The 20,675-nt window shown below is 44.5% G+C and overlaps 1 protein-coding gene across 10 annotated transcripts in view; it reads right to left on the reverse strand.

Moving 5' to 3' along the window:
- Nucleotides 1-20,675, reverse strand: part of LOC143287697 (uncharacterized) — a 68,265-nt gene that overhangs the window by 18,101 nt on the left and 29,489 nt on the right. For 9 of the 10 annotated variants that reach the window (XM_076595904.1, XM_076595911.1, XM_076595906.1 and 6 more), the window contains 12 exons: nt 19,969-20,175; nt 17,986-18,135; nt 16,228-16,419; nt 14,158-14,361; nt 13,148-13,297; nt 10,847-10,956; nt 9,644-9,789; nt 8,801-8,974; nt 7,558-7,693; nt 7,116-7,221; nt 6,362-6,637; nt 68-1,259 (listed from right to left, as the gene is read on the reverse strand). In XM_076595904.1, coding sequence (XP_076452019.1) covers nt 68-1,259; nt 6,362-6,637; nt 7,116-7,221; nt 7,558-7,693; nt 8,801-8,974; nt 9,644-9,789; nt 10,847-10,956; nt 13,148-13,297; nt 14,158-14,361; nt 16,228-16,419; nt 17,986-18,135; nt 19,969-20,175 — 3,043 coding nt within the window. The remainder of the gene's footprint in view (nt 1-67; nt 1,260-6,361; nt 6,638-7,115; nt 7,222-7,557; nt 7,694-8,800; nt 8,975-9,643; nt 9,790-10,846; nt 10,957-13,147; nt 13,298-14,157; nt 14,362-16,227; nt 16,420-17,985; nt 18,136-19,968; nt 20,176-20,675) is intronic. The other variant, XM_076595903.1, reaches the window with a different exon arrangement.

Consider the following 20,675-nt stretch of genomic DNA (forward strand, 5'->3'; position numbering starts at 1 on the left):
CCACCACTCTGGAAACCAAACTTATGATAATGCAAAGCAGACCCCGAGCTCTTGCTGGAAGAGTTACCTGCCCCTCTGCTGGTGCGAATGGGAATGGCGCCCCCTCGAAGCATGCGTAGTGGGTTGGTGTCCACTTCCTCCTCGTCTCTGTCACCTTCCTCTGCAGGGGTGGAGGACGCCTTAGGCGGGATGCCTGATGGCTCGCGACGTGCCCGCGCCATTGATGATGCTTGCGTGTCTTGGTTTTCCCCCGACAGCACCCTCTGGTGGTCCATATTGCGGCGCATGCGGCTCTCCCTGGCCAGTTTCGACATGATTTCACGGGGGGATGGCTCACTGAAGTCCTCCTCAAATAGTGACATCACCTTGGTGGAGTCCCCAGCCTCTGAGGCAGATGATGGCCGTGTGGAATCAGAGTCTGGCTCCGGAGTGGACTCCTTGGTGTCCAGGTCAGGTGCAGCACTGGGCACCTCCTCCCTGGCCGGGGATTCCATGCGCACAATCTCTATGGTCTTCTTCAGCTGCTCTCTTTCTCGCTCCTTGCTCTCTGACCAACTCTCTTTGCGTGATGACGTAACAGGGATCTGAGAATCCTTCTCTTTCAGAGGGACCTCTGGGGAATCTGGAGGCCTTCGTATGGGTTCCACACGCTGGATGATTTCTGGTCGAGGTTTGGGGACGGGCAGTTCAGACTTTTTGGGGTCCAGCCTGGGTTTGGGCATTGGTCTGGGAGGTGGCTGGGGCATTCCGGATCCCTTGGAGGAAGGAACATGTGCTTGGGGAGCTCCAACGGTGGGAACCCTGGGTTCGGGTGGGTGGCTGTCCACGGCATCTGCTGCGAAGACAGCATCACTGGAGACTGACAGTCTCTCCTCCCCAACTTGGTCTGGTTTGTCTGTGCCTCGCACCACCAGAGCGTTGTACGCTTCCTGTGCACCTAGGGGAATGTCCTCTTCCACATCCCCTTTGGGAGGGCGGTCATCAGAAAAAGTCCGTTTGCGCTCTGATTTGGGGCTACGGCGTATAGAGTTTTTCAGCTTACAGATGAGGCTGGGGGAGGGCTCCACAACCGACTCTGGGAAGTCTGGGGCAGCTTTCTCCAAGAAGGTGGGACTCTGGGGCGGGCTCTGAGACTGGCTGTGACGCTGAGCCCGTGTGGCGGTCACTTCGTTGGCCAGGGTGATGGCGTCTTCCATCATCTTCTCTTCTGAGGCGGACATGGGTTTCACTTTGGCCTGTTTCTTTTCTCGTGGCGTGTCCTGCAATGTTAGCACAGCACACTGTCAGGTTACTGGGGAAGGCAAAAGCTCTCATCACAAGGCTGAATGGGGATCCAGCAGAACAGTTAATGTGTGTGCAAACGTGTGCAGGCGGTGTGTTGATAGCTCTCTTCACAAGGCTGACTGTGGGCACAAGTGATTCAGCATGGATGTTAACTGTGAATGTATGATGCTCTGGGTGTACGTGCAGGAGAGAGAGACAGAGAGTGACAGATGGACAGAGGTAGAGCAACAAAGACAGATACTGAGTGACAAAGACATAGAGAGTGAAAGTGGGTGTGAGAATGTGCCTGCATGAATGCATGTCTAAATTAATAAGGAAAATAGACTAAGTCCAATTAATAAAAAAGGAATATTCAACTGTCATACATTCATTCAGACCAACCTTCCATCACCCCATATCATTCTAAACACATAAGAATAAAAACATTTAAACACTGACTGTGTAAATCCTTGTGTCATCAACCTGAACACATTATACATAAGGCAGCACATCAATATTAATCAATGGTGTATCGTAGTAAGATATTACAAGCAACAGCCATCCACATAAATTATCTTCTTTTTTAAGTTGCAAAGAATCAAGACACATCAATTACATGAGAAGACATGGTGACAACCATAAAAGAATCATTTCAACAAGTAGACACCAGTATCCAAGACAACACATCCCTCTGAAGACACCATACATACGCAAGAGAGAGAGAGAGAGAGAGAGAGAGAAGCTTATTTGTATTTCTTTTTATCACAACAGATTTTTGAGTGTGAAATTTGGGCTGCTCTCCCCAGGGAGAGAGCATCGCTACACTACAGTGCCACCCATTTTTTTGTTATTTTTTCCTGCATGCAGCTTTATTTGTTTTTTCTGTCGAAGTGGATTTTTCTACAGAATTTTGCCAGGAACAACCCTTTTGTTGCTGTGGGTTCTTTTACGTGCGCTAAGTGCATGCTGCACATGGGACCTCACTTTATCATCTCATCTGAATGACTAAAGTCCAGACCACCACTCAAGATCTAGTGGAGGGGGAGAAAATATTGGCAGCTGAGCTGTGATTGGAACCAGCACGTTCAGATTCTCTCACTTCCTAAGCGGACGAGTTACCTCTAGGCTATCACTCCACACTGACTGAGCTGTAATGCTCAAGGAAGGTAATGGCTACAACCTTGTCTTAAACATGCACATGCAATTATTCAAGGCAGCATAAAATTAACTGTGTTTTCTTTTTTGTTCCCTTTGTATCTGGCAGAGTCAAGTGACATTTTTGTTGTTCCTATGGTGTATCATTTTTTTCTTCTTTTTGTAATGGCAGAATCAGGGAACAACTCACCTATCTTACTACTCCTGAGATAACGGAGCCTATGAAGTTCTTGCTAATATTCCAGAATATCTAAAAGGTTACATTACTCTTGAGTTTGTGATGTTAAAAGAAGTTGTACTATTCTGGAGTTCATGGTATCCAAGAAGTTATAATAATCCAGGGTTCACTATATACAAAAGAACATTATGGTATTCCTGAGTTTGTGCCACCAAAGAAGTTATACCATTCCATTTCACAGCACAAATACAGTATTCCCCAGTTCATAGCACCGTAAATGATAGTATTCCTCAGTTACTAAGATGCACAATTCCATCGACTGCTAAAGCAAGTGGTCAGCATAATGGACTTAGGACAGGAAGGACGTGCTTAAACACCATACCACCATCGGAGGCAAGTATCACAATGAGAGCTTTTGGCCCTTGACTGATTCCTGCCAAGAACCGAGTGAGCTGTGGACTCAAAAGGGAAGAAAAGGCCAAACAGCCAAGCGCCATCCACTTGCAGATGTGTCTTTAGGGGTGTTGCTCAAATTTCAAATGAAAGCCATATCAGAGTGCAAGAGCATTATCCCTCATGATGCAAGCCATTCCAGATCGCATGTGTACCATCCCGAGTGATGCTCAATGCCAAGCTAGAGTGAAGACAGCCATATCTGATGCTGTCAACCATTCTACAGTGATGCAAGCTGCATGAGACGCTGTAAGCAATATGATGGTGACACAAGCCGTATCTGATGCTTTGTACGACTTACCATAGTGATGAAAGCCATAACTGATGCTGTGAAACATACTGCATTGATGTAAGCCGTATCTGATGCTGTAAACCAAACTACAGTCATGTGAACCATACTAGATTCATATCTGATGCTTTCTAAGTCTTACCACAGTGATCAAAGCCATAACTGATGTTGCAGAACATACTGCAAAGATGTAAGCTGTATCTGATGCTGGAAGCCACACTACTGTGCTGCAAGCCATACGAAAGTGATTTAAGCCGAAATTATTGTATGCTGTCAGACATACCATGCTGATATGAGTCACATGTGATGCTGTAAATCAAACCACAGTGATGATGTAAGCTGTATCTGATGCAGTAAGTCACACTACTGTGATGAAACCCACGTCTGATGCTGTAAGTCATGCAAGAATGTTGTAAGCCATATCTGATGCTTTAAAACATACCACAGTGAAGTAAGCCATAGTGCAGAGATCTAGGCCATACCACAGTGATGTAAGTCATATCTGATGCTCTGAGACATACCACAGTGAAGTAAGCCATAGTGCAGAGATCTAGGCCATACCACAGTGATGTAAGCCATATCTGATGCTCTGAGACATACCACAGTGAAGTAAGCCATAGTGCAGAGATCTAGGCCATACCACAGTGATGTAAGCCATATCTGATGCTCTGAGACACACCACAGAGATGTAAGCCACATGTATATGAATGATGTACATAACACAAGAATGCAGATGCGTCATTTTAAGCCACACTAAACATCAGAATGCAGCAGTATCATTTCTAAGTCACAGGGAATACTACTGGGGTTAACACACCAGACAGGAAACAGTATAAATATATAAACACAGACAGCACATGGGTAGACAGTGCACAGTACAGTGGTATACATCATTACAGTGGTACAAACCTGACAAGGCAATGTACAGGTGTTCCACAACAGACACAGTACAGGGGTACATGCCAGAAAAGTCACAATACAGGGGTACCATGACAGACAGGGCACAGTGCAGGTGTACCACAATAGAACTGGGGTACATACAAGGCCCAGTTCTGGGGTACATTCCAGACTGGGCACAGCAAAGGAGTGCCACAACAGACAGGGAACCGTCCAGGGTACCACACTTGACTGGGAACAGTGTCATTCAAAGCAACACTTAACATGAGAATGCAGCTGTATCAATTCTACGTGACGGCATACTACAGGGGTACCACACTTGACAGGGAACAGTGCATGTGTACCAAAAAAACTAAACCGACAGCACATGGGTACAATATAAGACAGTGCACAGTACAGTGGTACCATAAAAGACAGGATAGAGAGTACATTCCAGACAGGGCACAGTACAAGGGTACCACATCAAAATAGTGTGGACGCACCACAAGACAGATGTACTGGGTACATACCAGACAGGGCACTATACACCTTAACAGCAGTACAAAGCAGACAAGACACAGTACAAAGCAGACAAGACACAGTACAGGTGTACCATAACAGACAGTAGAGGGGCACATACCATACAAGTCACAATACAGGGGTACCATGACAGACAGGGCACAACGCAGGTGTACCTTAACACAGTACAGGGGTACATACAAGGCACAGTACAGGGGTACCATACCAGACAGGGCACACTTCACAAGTACTACACAGCACAGTGCAGGTGCACCACAAGACCAATGTAAGGGATACATTCCAAACTGGACACAGCACAGGAGTACCATAAGACAAGTAACAGTACAGGAGTACCATGACAGTACAAGGGTACTATAAAAGACTGCATAGGTACATACTTGACTGGGATCAAAACAGGTGTACCATAACATAGCACAGGGGTACCATAAGAGTACTAGGGTACATACCAGACAGTACAGGGGTACATACCAGACATGGTACAGGTGCACCATACCAGACATTACAGGGGTACCAATCACACAGGACAAAGTACAGGGGTACCATAACAGACATGCAGGGTTACATACCAGACAGATCAGGGGGGTATATACCAGACAGGATACAGTACAGGAGTACCATAAAAGATAAACAGAGGGGTTTAAACCAGTCAGGGCACAGCACAGGGGTACTGTAATGGACACACAGCGGTACACGCCAGACAGTGCAGAGGGGTACACATCAGACAGGATACAGTGCAGGGGCACCATAAAAGACGAGACAACCCAGTCAGGGTGCCACACCAGACATGGCACGGTATAGGGATACCATTCAGTACAGATTAACTGAAGTTGTACTGACTGACAGGGGCACTATACACAGGAAATGGTACTGGGATATCTACTGACACTGATCCTTCACCTGGCAGTCCAACAGTCACAGTCATCCCCATCCCCCTACCCCCAACTCAACCACACCAAAAATGTCTGAGTCGCATAATGAAAAGATGCACATCACTCAACCACTCAGCAACAATCATGACAGGAGAGCAAGCAGACGCAGAAAAAACCCACTAATCTCTACCAACTGTGCAATGAAAACAGGGATCACTCATCCACTTGATAATAATGATAAACAAGAGACACACAAACAAAGCAGAGGAAAAGGCAACACAGTCTCAAAACTCTCAAAGAGAGAGAAAAAAAGAGCAAAGGAAGCAAGTCATCCAGAGTAGCAAATAAAAACTCTCATAACTCAGAGAGAGTGAGAGCAAATGAAGCAACTCATCTTGAGTAGCACTCTCAAATGAAGCAACTCATCTTGAGTAGCACTCTCAAATGAAGCAATTCATCTTGAGAAGCACTCTCAAATGAAGCAATTCATCTTGAGTAGCAAATAAAAATTCTCGTAACTCTGGGAGAGAGAGAGCAAATGAAGCAATTCATCTTGAGCAGCACTCTCAAATGAAGCAATTCATCTTGAGTAGCAAATAAAAACTCTCATAACTCAAGACACACAGACAGAAAGAGACAGCAAGGGAAGCAAAGTCATCTCGTAATGAGCAAGCAGCAACACTAACCAGCCCCTGGAAACACCAGCCTCCAAACATGTGAGGCAGTCCAGTGACTTACCAGGCGAGGAGGCTGGGAAGGGAGGGGTGGGGGTGAGCCTCGTTTGAAAGGAGCCGAGGCCTGTGCGGAACCCGGAAACCCCTTCTCTTCAAACACGGGCGTTTTCTCCTCCGCCAGGGGCGTCTTGTCGTCGAGGTCGACGCGGTTCGGGTCAATGTCGTCGCCAAAGTCACAACCATTGAAGGCTGGGGAGCTGGCCGCTTCGGCCTGTTTCTCCTTCTCGTCCAAAGCTTTCAGCACCTCGTCCATGAACGACGGTCCAAAGTCAAATGAACTCTGCACACACACACACACAGAGACTAAATCAAATATACTACATTCCTAATGTGATGATGACAAATGGCCAAACACACACAGACACATCTCTCTCTCTCTCTCATTTATATATAGAGAGAGAGAGAAAGAGAGAGAGAGAGAGAGAGAGAGAGAGAGAAAGAGATAAAGAAAAAAGAAGAAAACAAATCAAATCATAACATGTCTTACAAAAGTCACAGTTTTACTTCACAAAACCCCAATAAACCACAAAGGCCATCTCAAATAAAACATAATCAATCACTTCTACCCTGACCTTCATTGAAGGCCAAAGGGAAATGATCAACCACCTGAACTTGACCTTTGGTTTTAAGCATGTTTTTACGTATTTCTCCTCATCCACTTCAATGACTTCAGCCCAGCAGACATACAGACAGAGAGGCGCACACAGACAGACATACAAGAACAAAGACAAAACTACTGAATAGAAACAGCCACTCACACCCAGGTCTGGCATTTTGAAGTCAGCAAAGATGGAGTTGTCCTCCACGTCAAACCCGTCATTCTGATCATCAGCCTGGGTGCTGGCCAGAGATTCCTGACTGATCCTGCAAACACACTTTTCTTGAGACCAGCTGACCTCACAACATGTGTTCTCTCTGTCAGACCAAAGTAAAGAATGTCACCCTAAAGATACTGAACAATCATGCCAATATGAAAGTCACCCAAAAGATTTTGACAGTCATGTGCTGGAGACTCACACTTCATAATTCATCTTATACGGCTTGAATATTGATACAGAACGATTCTCTCCTGCCATATAGCTCGCTCAAAAATATAACTTAAAGCTCCCATCTTTGCCATCATGAAGGAAAAAGATCTATACAAACAGAAAAGGCTAAATGAGCAAAGAGTATATGAAAGGTTACAGCCAAAAGACTCACCAACTATGTCCATAAGTGTTGCGTCTGTCGAGAGAATCATCAGAAGTGCTGGTTTTCACAAAGCCATTTCGATCAGGACTGTCAGTTGTCCGGGGAATGGACGAAAGTGAAGATCCTCGACTGACATCCACTTTTCCTGAAACACAGTACATCAGTATTCGGATCACTAATTTCTTTTTTTCTCACAAAGCTGGAAAGTGTAACTGGACCCAAAAGCAAGCCAACAAAACAAGTAATTATAAGTGTCAATTTTGTATGCAACTGCCACACCATTGTTCATATCCAAACTGAAATGTGATGAGAGTTAGTGCCAATTCTGTGAGACAAGAGTATTGGAATACTGAGGGCCATTTTGCTTTTTTCCATGAAGTGTCTGATAGCTGTAAGAAACCAAACACAGCATCACCTGAAGTATAATCTTTGTAAAGTCAGTCTGTCACAGCAGCTAACAATAAAGACATTAACCCAATGCTTGCCCAATCAACCAAGACCAATCTTCTGGAAACCCTTTCCTGAATACCAGAACAACACCTAGACACACTGTGATACTGTGTCAGTTCTGACTACTTTCACTTGTCTGTCCCAAAATGTAATTTTTACGGAACCATACATGATACTTTCATCTTATGGCCCAAGTTTGGACTTTCCTTCCAGCTACTTTTTTTTTTTTTTTTTAACTTCAGCAATCTTTTTTTTCTTGGGTTCCAAATGGCAGATGACAACTTGAGAGATTTTGGTTTTCTATTATGGGCAACAATTATGAAGAACAAATTAAGTTTGGGTGGTATGCACTCAAGAAAATCACAAGGAAAGACAGGTCAGACAGTGACCTAGATTTAGTTGTCAACACTGACTGATGGCCAAATTTGAACTATCATCAACTTCCCTAATTTAATAAATAAATAGAAACTTTCTTGCCCCAAGATATTTTCAATTTCAAAAATACCTCGACTTTGGTGAAAATTCAAAGACGGGTGCTTCTTATATATTTTCCAATATTTTGTAATACAAGTGAGCGACAAACTGATATCTTGTTATTTTTCAAGTGCAATACATGTGGTCATTATGCTAAATTATTTCCCTTGGATTGGTATCACCACTGCAGTCCTGTCAGGTTTGTCTGGGGTAAGCACTGGGTAAACACAAAACACACAGCACTGCTTGAAGTACCATTTTTGTAGTATCAGTTTAATGCCGCTACCCCAAAAATTACATGAATATCAGCACAGAACAACACACTCACCATTACCTGAGGCGCCCACTTTAAGTGGCAGTTTGTCATAGTTGTCACCGATGAAGGAGACATCCCCAAAAACAGCACCGTCGTAACCAATGTGACCTGTGTGTCGCAGGTCGTTCTGTGGAGCGCCAATCATGTCTGCCCGCAGCTTGCCACGCTTGGAGCTCCTCCCAGATTCTGAAAGTATTTCTAAAGCTACAACGTTGTTATCAAGACACAAATAACAACACCAGAAATGTATTAGTTACAATGACAGAAACATTAATGCCATTTCTGTTAAGTTACCAAGGCAGACGTCATTACCTATACTCTAACGCTTACAGTTACCACAGCACAAACACCATTACAAATATTGTTACAGTTACCAAGACATAAATACCATTACTAATACTCTACCACTGTCAACAAGACACAAAACCCACATTATAACACAGTCAGCAAAACCCAATACTTTAACAGTTACTAAGACACACACTACCAATGCAACACAGTTACCAAGACACAGATATCATAACCAAAACTGCAACACTGTTACCAAGACACAGACATCATTACCAATACTGTAACACTGTTACCAAGACACAGACATCATTACCAATACTGCAACACTGTTACCAAGACACAGACATCATTACCAATACTGCAACACTGTTACCAAGACACAGACATCATTACCAATACTGTAACACTGTTACCAAGACACAGACATCATTACCAATACTGTAACACTGGGAGGTCCCCACTTACTTGATGACTCATCAGGTCAGGTCAGGGGTCAGCACTCACCTGCATGACTCAGTGAGGTCACATAACAACTCAAATAAGGTCACTGAGCAGACTGCTCACCTTTACGACTCAATGAGGTCTTGGGCAGAGAGATGGGGGAAGTCTTGGGCTCCACGTAGGGCATGCAGTGGACAGGGTTGAAGAAGCCACTCTGTCCACCCGAAACACAGCCTCTCCAGAGACCCGCACTGGGGGCATCGCTGGGGCTGTCAGCACATCATCCACATGTAACATGTGTAACAAGCTATGCACATGTCAGAAATGTCAACACACCGTCCACATGTCACATGAGTAACACACCATGCACACGTCACATGTGTAACAAGCTATGCACAAGTCATACATGTCAACACACCTTTCACACATGTCAACACACCATTCACACATGTCAACACACCATTCACATGTCGTATATGTCAACATACCATTCACATGTCAATACACATGACATGTGTCATGTCATAAAAGTCAACACACCATCCACATGTCAAATGTCAACACACCATTCACATGTCATACATATCAACACACCATTCACATGTCACATGTGTAACACGCCATTCACATGTCAAACATATCAACGCACCATTCATACACCATTCACATGTCATACATACATATCAACACACCATTCACATGTCACATGTGCAACACACCATTCACATGTCATACATATCAACACTACCATTCACATGTCACAAAGTAACACACTTCACATGTCAACACACCATTCACATGTCACAAAGAAACACACCATTCACATGCCAAATGAGTAACACACCATTCACAAGTCACATAAGTAACAAACCATTCATGTGTCATACATGTCAACACATCATTCACACATCATTCATGTCGACACACCATTCACATATCATATATATGTAACACATTATTCACATGTTACACATGATATATATGTCATACATGTCAATACACTGGGGTCAACTCACTGTGCAGATGTCACATGAGTAAGCTAGCAAACTATTCACATATACAGCACACTATTCACATATCTATGTAACACACCATTCACTTGTCACAATGTTAACACACCTGTCCACAAAATAACACCAAGTATGGTAACAAACTGTCGTATCATGTAAGGTCAAACATACACACGCAGAGTTAGGGACACTATGGTTTCAGTTTATCACACACTGATCAAAAACAACATTCAACGGCACAGAAATGACACATCATTCAACACACACACACACACACACACACACACACACCAGATAGAGTACACAGGCCAGTTACCTTTTATCCAGAACAATGATGATGTCATAGCTGTTGTAAAGAAGCTGATCTTTGCCGATCGCAGATGGGGCGGGTGCATCTTTCACTGCCTTCACCTGAACAGGTCGAATCTGTGGGCACACAAAAACAACACCTGGTTCATGGATTATGTAAGCAGATGTCTCACTTCAATAATCCCCCCTCCGCCCCCACACCTCCTTCTCTCTCACTGCCACACACTGTGAAAGGCCCATCAAAGACACTGCCATCAACTTTCAAATAAATCATTAAAAAAAAAAACCAACTGTCAAGAACACAGCGATGGTCCATAGCAAAGGCAAAACCTAAAGAAAATATCATTCACTGCTTACACTCAATTTTAATTCTATTATCATTTGTCACCAAGTTAACCAAAAGGTGGCCACAACCACAGAGGGCCATAACAGGGAGGGGGGCTGGGGGAGGGGGGAACATTTAACAACCAAAAATCTAACTGTGGTCGTGAAGCGTTCTCAACCTGGGAAAAAGTGAGAAACAGGTAGCTAAGGGTGATTACTCATCTGGGACATGTTAAGAAACAGCTGACTACAGGTGACTTCTGACATGGATCAAGGTATGAAACTACTTGCTAGCTAAATGTGACTAATCACCTGAGGCAAGTGAAAAACAGCTGGATAAAGGTGACCACTGACCTGGGGCAGATGAGAAACGGGTAGCTAAATAGGAATGGCCAGGGGCAAGGTAGGAAACAGCTGGCTAAAGGTAACCACTGACCTGTGGCAAGGTGAGAAACAGCTGGCTAAAGGTGACCACTGACCTGTGGCAAGGTAAGAAACAGCTGGCTAAAGGTGACCACTCACCTGTGGCAAGGTAAGAAACAGCTGGCTAAAGGTGACCACTCACCTGTGGCAAGGTAGGAAACAGCTGGCTAAAGGTGACCACAGACCTGTGGCAAGGTAAGGAACAGCTGGCTAAAGGTGACCACAGACCTGTGGCAAGGTAAGGAACAGCTGGCTAAAGGTGACCACTGACCTGGGGCAAGGTGAGAAACAGCTGGCTAAAGGTAACCACTGACCTGGGGCAAGGTAAGAAACAGCTGGCTAAAGGTGACCACTGACCTGTGGCAAGGTGAGAAACAGCTGGCTAAAGGTGACCACTGACCTGTGGCAAGGTAAGAAACAGCTGGCTAAAGGTGACCAATGACCTGTGGCAAGGTAGGAAACAGCTGGCTAAAGGTGACCACAGACCTGTGGCAAGGTAAGGAACAGCTGGCTAAAGGTGACCACTGACCTGGGGCAAGGTGAGAAACAGCTGGCTAAAGGTAACACTGACCTGGGACAAGGTGAGAAACAGCTGGCTAAAGGTGACCACTGACCTGGGGCAAGGTGAGAAACAGCTGGCTAAAGGTGACCACTGACCTGGGGCAAGGTGAGAAACAGCTGGCTAAAGGTGACCACTGACCTGGGGCAAGGTGAGAAACAGCTGGCTAAAGGTGACTACTGACCTGGGGCAAGGTGAAAAACAGCTGGCTAAAGGTAACCACTGAACTGGGGCAAGGTGAAAAACAGCTGGCTAAAGGTGACCACTGACCTGTGGCAAGGTGAGAAACAGCTGGCTAAAGGTGACCACTGACCTGGGGCAAGGTGAGAAACAGCTGGCTAAAGGTGACCACAGACCTGTGGCAAGGTGAGGAAACAGCTGGCTAAAGGTGACCACAGACCTGGGGCAAGGTGAGAAACAGCTGGCTAAAGGTGACCACTGACCTGGGGCAAGGTGAGAAACAGCTGGCTAAAGGTAACCACTGACCTGGGGCAAGGTGAGAAACAGCTGGCTAAAGGTGACCACTGACCTGGGGCAAGGTGAGAAACAGCTGGCTAAAGGTGACCACTGACCTGGGGCAAGGTGAGAAACAGCTGGCTAAAGGTGACCACTGACCTGGGGCAAGGTGAGAAACAGCTGGCTAAAGGTGACCACTGACCTGGGGCAAGGTGAGAAACAGCTGGCTAAAGGTGACCACTGACCTGTGGCCAGGTAAGAAACAGCTGGCTAAAGGTGACCACTGACCTGGGGCAAGGTGAGAAACAGCTGGCTAAAGGTGACCACTGACCTGGGGCAAGGTGAGAAACAGCTGGCTAAAGGTAACCACTGACCTGGGTCAAAGTGAAAAACAGCTGGCTAAAGGTGACCACTGACCTGGGGCAAGGTGAGAAACAGCTGGCTAAAGGTGACCACTGACCTGGGGCAAGGTGAGAAACAGCTGGCTAAAGGTGACCACTGACCTGGGGCAAGGTGAGAAACAGCTGGCTAAAGGTGACCACTGACCTGGGGCAAGGTGAGAAACAGCTGGCTAAAGGTGGGCCGTCTGTCTGGCTCCTGCTGCCAGCACTTGAGCATCAGGCCATAGTACTCCTTGGGGCAAAGGTCTGGCTGTTCCAGCCGCAGACTCTGGGGTTCATCCACTGACTCTACAATCTGCAAAACCCACAAACACACAGCACTGCTATAGTACTGCCTGCATTGTACCTGAAACTGCACAGTGCCCAGGTTTCACTTCACTGGTCACTGTCACAAGCTGAAGTTTATCAGTCAAGTGTCATCTCTGTCACCCACATTAATAATACTCATGCTCCACATGTGTCAGTACTGAGACAGCAAGTTCACCACCATTGTTAAAGTTCTATACCTCAGGTCAGTCTGCTGCAAATATTCAACGCCAAGTTCCAATTCACAGAAACAGCACAGTTCTCAGTTTGTGCTCTGACACCTTCGTCCATCTAAATGGATTAGTCAAGCAACCACAGAAACAAGGAAACACAAAACATGTATCAGTCTTTGCCAGCTTATTCAAAAATTCATCGTCCTAGCAGTGTCATCCCAGGACTTTATTGGTTCATCGTTTTAAAAAATGTTGACTGTGACTCCAGAAGATGAAAGAACAAAATACCAAAAGGTAAAAAAAGAATGCTCTTCTCACAAGTTGAAAAAGTAACAAAAACATGAACTTCAGTGTTCAAACTCAAATGGCACAAAACAACACAATGACCTGGTATATAATAATTGACATTATTAACTAATATTACAGTTTACAGTTAAAAATGAATGCACTAACAATAAATTTTATCTCTTTGCCCACTGTGTACACCTTTTGGCACATAGCCATATTATCCCATGCACCGCACACATACAAAAAAATTTACTTCACATGTAATATCCTAAGCACTTCACACACTTTATCTCCTAACCAACGGCTCTACTGAATGACATGGTCAACTGCTGGAAACATGCCAATAAGTGAATAAGACAGGACACACACACAGTGCAGTCTGCTCTACCTGCTGTGCAGACAGTCCCGCCCAGGGCTGGAAGCCGTAGGTGAAGAACTCCCAGAGGGTGACTCCAAAGGCCCAGACGTCGGTGGCCGGGGTGAACTGCAGCTCCTGGAAGCACTCTGGAGCGCACCAGGCCAGGTGCTGACTCACGTAGTACTCCCTGCCCGCCCCCAGCGCTCCAGAGATCCAGACATCGCCAATCTTCACCTGAAAGCCAGTCCCTTTTCTCATGCCTCTTTACTAAACCCATCACCTCGTTTCACACGCATCCAATCTTCCACCTGCCTTGCCTGCCAGCTGCACAGTACCTATTCAACCCAAACTCTAACAACAACAATTCATGTAATAACAATCAAGGGAAAGTAAGGAATTCTTATCCTATCAAAGCCAAAAGAACTGAAACTTACATTATGGTTGAAAGCAAGAACAACACACCATACCTCAACAGTTTAACAAATAAAAATAATGATAAATTTAAAGAGCACACCATCATCAATATACTAAACAGCAAGAACAGTACACTATATGGTACAGGGGCAAGAGCAACACAATAAAACAGTGTACAACAGAATGGCAAGAACAATATACAATACAGAAGCAATACAGAAGAAAGAACAATGCACAAAAAGAGTATACGACAAAGAACAACATACTATGCAACAACAAAAAAAAAAAAATTTAAATTCAAACATTACAAGTTGTCAACTACATGTCAAACATAAAGACTAAGAGACAAACCAGAACTCACAGCACTACGACATATCTCTCTCTCTCATCCCTTTCTGAATGTCAGCACACTAACACACATCCACCCACCACCTACCAACAACCCCTCTCCCCCCCAAAGACATGCACTAGGGTTCCTGCTACACGGCTTTCCTTCAAAATAACAACTTCATAAAGAATACTAAAGGACCAAGATATACATCAGTGGTCATATTCCACTATTTTCCCACACATTTACCACCTTATCAGGACTTTTGAAGAACCAAGACGTACACCATGGTTCCCATTCCACTGCTCTCCTTCAAATTAACCACTTCCACTTCATAAATGGACTTTCCTAACTGCACACTGTTTCCATCTTGACCTGTCCTTTAACTCTTGATTTTTTAAAAGATTTACAAAATGAAAATTATATATATATATATATATATATATATATATATACCCTGTCCGTAAGTGATCTTTGTATCAAATTTGATGGAAACTGGATGTAAACCCAAAACTTAATGATTTCATCATAGTTCAAGTTCTTTTCATAATGACCTTAAATCCCTACTGTGCTTTGTTCTTAATGTACCAAGTTTGGGGAAGACATGTAGCAAAATCTTCTCTCTCTTGTACCTTGTTTTTTTGTTCTTCATTTTTCCAATCAATATGCCACAATTTGACTGTGATCTCTGACCTTGACTTTTTATTTTTGACTTCATCCTCTCACCATGGCCATCCATAATACCAAATCTTACAAACATTTAATGTAGAATGCGAGTTCCATTGTGCCTGTATCCTTTTACCTTTTTAGTGACCTTGACCTTTGCCCTGTTTACCGCATCATCATTATGTGACTGGAGGGTTTCATAACTATCATTCTGTCAAGTTTGGTTCTTGCAAGACACTGGCTTTAGCAGAGGAAAGGCCAAGTTTATCAAATGCACACACACACACATACACACACACACACGCACACAAAAACAAACCCAACCAGGTGATAGATTACACACAACTCTCATCTTTGTTTTGACAGTCAAGTCAAAAATGCCACTGGCATTCCTTCAAGGGTAACAAGCACCTCAGGAACAACACTGCTACAGGAGTGAGCAAGGCAGGGTGAGAAGCAAACAAAACAACAGCTGCAGCAACAACAACAGCACCTCACCACCACCACCACCACACCAACCACCATCGTTACCAACAGCAGCAGCAGCAGCATCACCACCACCACCACCAACAACAGCATGTTACCACCATCACACCATTCACCACCATGATCAACAACAACAGCACCATTACAACCACCACACACATCACCACCACCACCACCACCTCCATCAACACCAGCAGCCACCTTACCTTACTCTTGGAGAAAACCATGACATTTCTGGCAGCCAGGTCACGATGAACCAGGTGTTTACTTTCCAAATAGCTCATGCCGTCACACACTTGCTGGGCGAAATCACAAAGGCGGGGCACTGGGAAGTCCACACGAGCAGTCCCCTCCCTCAGACACTCCAACAGGGACCTCATAGGGGCCAGCTCCATCACCTGTCCACATTGCCACACAATGTCCACATCACCACATAATGACACCACACCAACCACCATCATCACCAACAGCATCACCACCACACCCATCATCACCACCACCATCCACAACCCAATGTCCACGTCACCACAACATCTGCACTGTTAGTACCAGTGAATAACATATCCCACATTACAAAGTCCACATCATAGCATGATGTCCACATCACGACACCACACCAACCATCATCATCAACAACAGAAGCAGCAGCATCACCACATCTCTCATCTTCACCACCCCCATCAGCAACATAATGTCCACATCACCACAACATCCTCATTCAGTCACTGCTAGTGTCATTTGTCAGTGACTTATCGCACATCACAATGAACACATCACCACAACTTCATTACTAACTGTTAAGGACACTTTCTGAAGAAAAATGTTCAACATGGATGAGGTGAATGACACACTGTGACAAGAGAGAGAAACACAGAACACAGAAATCACCCATACCACACACTATGCCAACAGATAAACACAGAACACAGAGATGATTCACAAGACACATAACACCAAAAGATAAATACAGAACAGACACATATGACACACTACGTCAACAGATCAACACAGAACATAGACCCACATGACACACTACACCAACAGATCAACACGGAACACAGAGGCCCACATGACACACTACACCAACAGATCAACACAGAACAGAGAGGCCCACATGACACAGTACACCAACAGATCAACACAGAACAGAGAGGCCCATATGACACACTACACCAACAGATCAACACAGAACAGAGAGAACCACATAACACACTATACCAACAGATAACACAGAACACAGACCCACATGACACACTACACCAACAGATCAACACAGAACACACAGACCCACATGACACACTACGCCAACAGATCAACACAGAACAGAGAGACCCACATAACACACTACACCAACAGATCAACACAGAACACAGACCCACATGACACACTACACCAACAGATAACACAGAACACACAGACCCACATGACACACTACACCAACAGATCAACACAGAACACACAGACCCACATGACACACTATACCAACAGATCAACACAGAACAGAGAGACCCACATGACACACTACACCAACAGATCAACACAGAACACAGAGACCCACATGACACACTACACCAACAGATCAACACAGAACAGAGAGACCCACATGACACACTACACCAACAGATCAACACGGAACACAGAGACCCACATAACACACTATACCAACAGATCAACACGGAACACAGAGACCCACATGACACACTACACTAACAGACTAACACAGAACACAGAGGCCCACATAATACACTACACCAACAGACAAACAGAACAGAGGCCCACATGGCACACTACACCAACAGATAAACAAAGAACAAGGAGATGACACACATGACAAACTACACTAAATGAAAAAACACAGAACACACATGATCCAGACAACACACGATGCCAACAGGTGAACACATAACACAGATGATCCTCAGGACCCTGTGTGTGGGTCATGCCCAAAGTGGGTGACAACTGACCAGCATCAGCCTGCCATCAGTGGTGGTGACCCCGTACAGACGGACTATGTTTTCATGGTCTATGGCCAGCAGGAGAGCAGCTGACCTCACCACCTCCTCTGGCTTCTGCTGCATCTTGTCCTTGTCCACACACTTCACTGCTACCTGCACCTGTAAAACATACACAGTACACCTTAATACTTTGTCCACATCATGCACCTTAAATATTCAACACCTTGACCACACACTTCACTGCTACCTGCACCTGTAAAACATACACAATACACCTTAATACTTTGTCCACATCATGCACCTTAAATATTCAACACCTTGACCACCCACTTCACTGCTACCTGCACCTGTGTGACACCTATTGTACACCTTGACACATTGTCCACACACTTCGCAGCTACTTCAACCTGTGCAACACACACCATACACCTAAACATTTTCTCCACACACTTCACTACTACCTGCATGGTGTAACACACATCACATACATCTTATCATTTTCTCCACACTTCACTGCTACCTGCACCTGTGCAACACACACCATACACCTTAACATTTTCTCCAAACACTTCACTGCTACTTGCACGGTGAAAAACACATCACATACATCTTAACATTTTATCCACACACTTAACTGCTACTTGTACCTGTGCAACACATACTATACACCTTAACGTTTTCTCCACACACTCTACTGTTACATGCATGATGTAACACACATCACATACATTTCAACATTTTCTCCACACACTTCACTGCTACCTGCACGGTGTAACACACACTAAAACACCTTGCCCATATCATACACCTTAATACCTTGTCAAAACACTTTACTGCTACCTGCATCTGTGGAACACCCACACCATACACCTTAATTAACATCTTGTTCACACACTTCACTGCAACCTGTGCCACACACACCCATACACCTGTCAAAGTCACCTGTACCACACACATTCACACTCATTATATATGAACGGTAATAAATCCATGCCCTACAGTGTTTATTCTCTGTAGGGAAGATGAAATAGTGTCAAAATTTTGTCCCTGTTTAACAGTTAACATCAAAGATTGATTGATGTTGGGGGACACAGTGGGCAGTGGGAATGACAGTTTCTCAAACAGTACTATGTCAGACAGCTGTTCCTCCAAAAAGCATAGCAGCATGACAAGCAACAACTGTTTCACAATGTGAAAAGCTTGTTGAGCTTTCAACTTGCTCCTGGCTGCCAAATGAATTGAAACGTTCCCACTCCAGCAAAGAAACTAGCACCACATAATTTCACTCTTTTCTTTTTTTTATCTTTGGTTAAAAACATCTCTAAAAAAAAAAACATTAACATGAACACTCACTGAAAAGAAAATGTAAAATTCTGAATCAAATATTAGTCTAAAATTTCCCTTAAATCAATTACTTGTGAAATACTGGACACATCCTATGGCTACCAGTAACAAGAGAGAATAATCCACAGAGGAGTAACAGGAACTGCTGACCAAAATCCCAAAACCAAAAACTGGATGCCACACAACAAACCAGACAGCTGATAGATGGTGAGAATGACAGCAGAACATTCTGCAGCAGATCACTTTCCTTCTCTCAAATCTTTCTGGGTTGTCTCTCAACTTTCACCCCTCCTCCTCTAAACAGTTCAATTTCTATTCATTGTTTTTATCCAAAATGTTTATGGATAACTTTTTTTTTTTTTAATTAAAAAGAGTTTCTTTCTTGCTGTATCCAAATCGTTTGCAGAAATTATATTTCTGCTAAATGATCACAATGTCACATACCTGTACCTTGTGCACAGTCACTAGTGTCTGCATCTCTTATTAGTTATTTACTGGGATATTCTATGCTATTCATGTTGAAGTATCACTGGGATGGTTGGTCATACAGAGCCAGATTTCCAGTGTACACCAGGTATTTCAAACCCATGTAGGCAGCTAGCTATGTCACCTGTGCCAGACAAAAGGAGAGAAGCCCCTGACCGTTACCTTTTCTCCATTCTCTGCAGTCCAGACAGCCTGGCAGACAGTGCCGAAGTGCCCTTCCCCCAGCATCTTGCCGAAAGCCACACAATCCATGGGGATCAGTGTCTTGCCGGGAGGCCTCAGCAGGGACACAGGTCGTGACACCCGATGGTCTGCAGGGGGAGGGCTCACCGATCTGCCTGTCTCTCCCCCACCTGTCCGCATGATAGCCTGCACATGCACACATACACGTTATGCAAACACATATATGTACACATACACAACACACATGCACAGGTACACACACGTCCACACATACACAAAACACAGACATGCACACACAGACACAACACACACACACACAAACCATACACACACACACACAATTATACACAAACACCACACAAGCACAAACCACACACAAACACACATATTTGATGCATCACCACCTAAATGACAGTGCTAGTGGTGTACCAGCAGTCTGATTCATTTTAACCTCAGGGATAATAGTAACACACAGTCGTTGTGTGAAAAGTCATCAACTCAGTGACAACAGTGATGCAGACTCAGTGATGACAAGCACTGCATTGTATACATGCTTTTGTGTGTGTGCGTGTGCGTGTGCGTGTGTGTGTGCGTATGTGTCTGAGTCTCTGTGTGTGTATCTGTGTGTGTGTGTGTGTCTATGTGTCTGTGTGCAAGTCTGTGTCTGTGTGTCTGTGTGTGTGTGT

Source organism: Babylonia areolata, chromosome 11 (genome assembly GCF_041734735.1).
Source record: "Babylonia areolata isolate BAREFJ2019XMU chromosome 11, ASM4173473v1, whole genome shotgun sequence".
Taxonomy (NCBI): domain Eukaryota; kingdom Metazoa; phylum Mollusca; class Gastropoda; order Neogastropoda; family Buccinidae; genus Babylonia; species Babylonia areolata.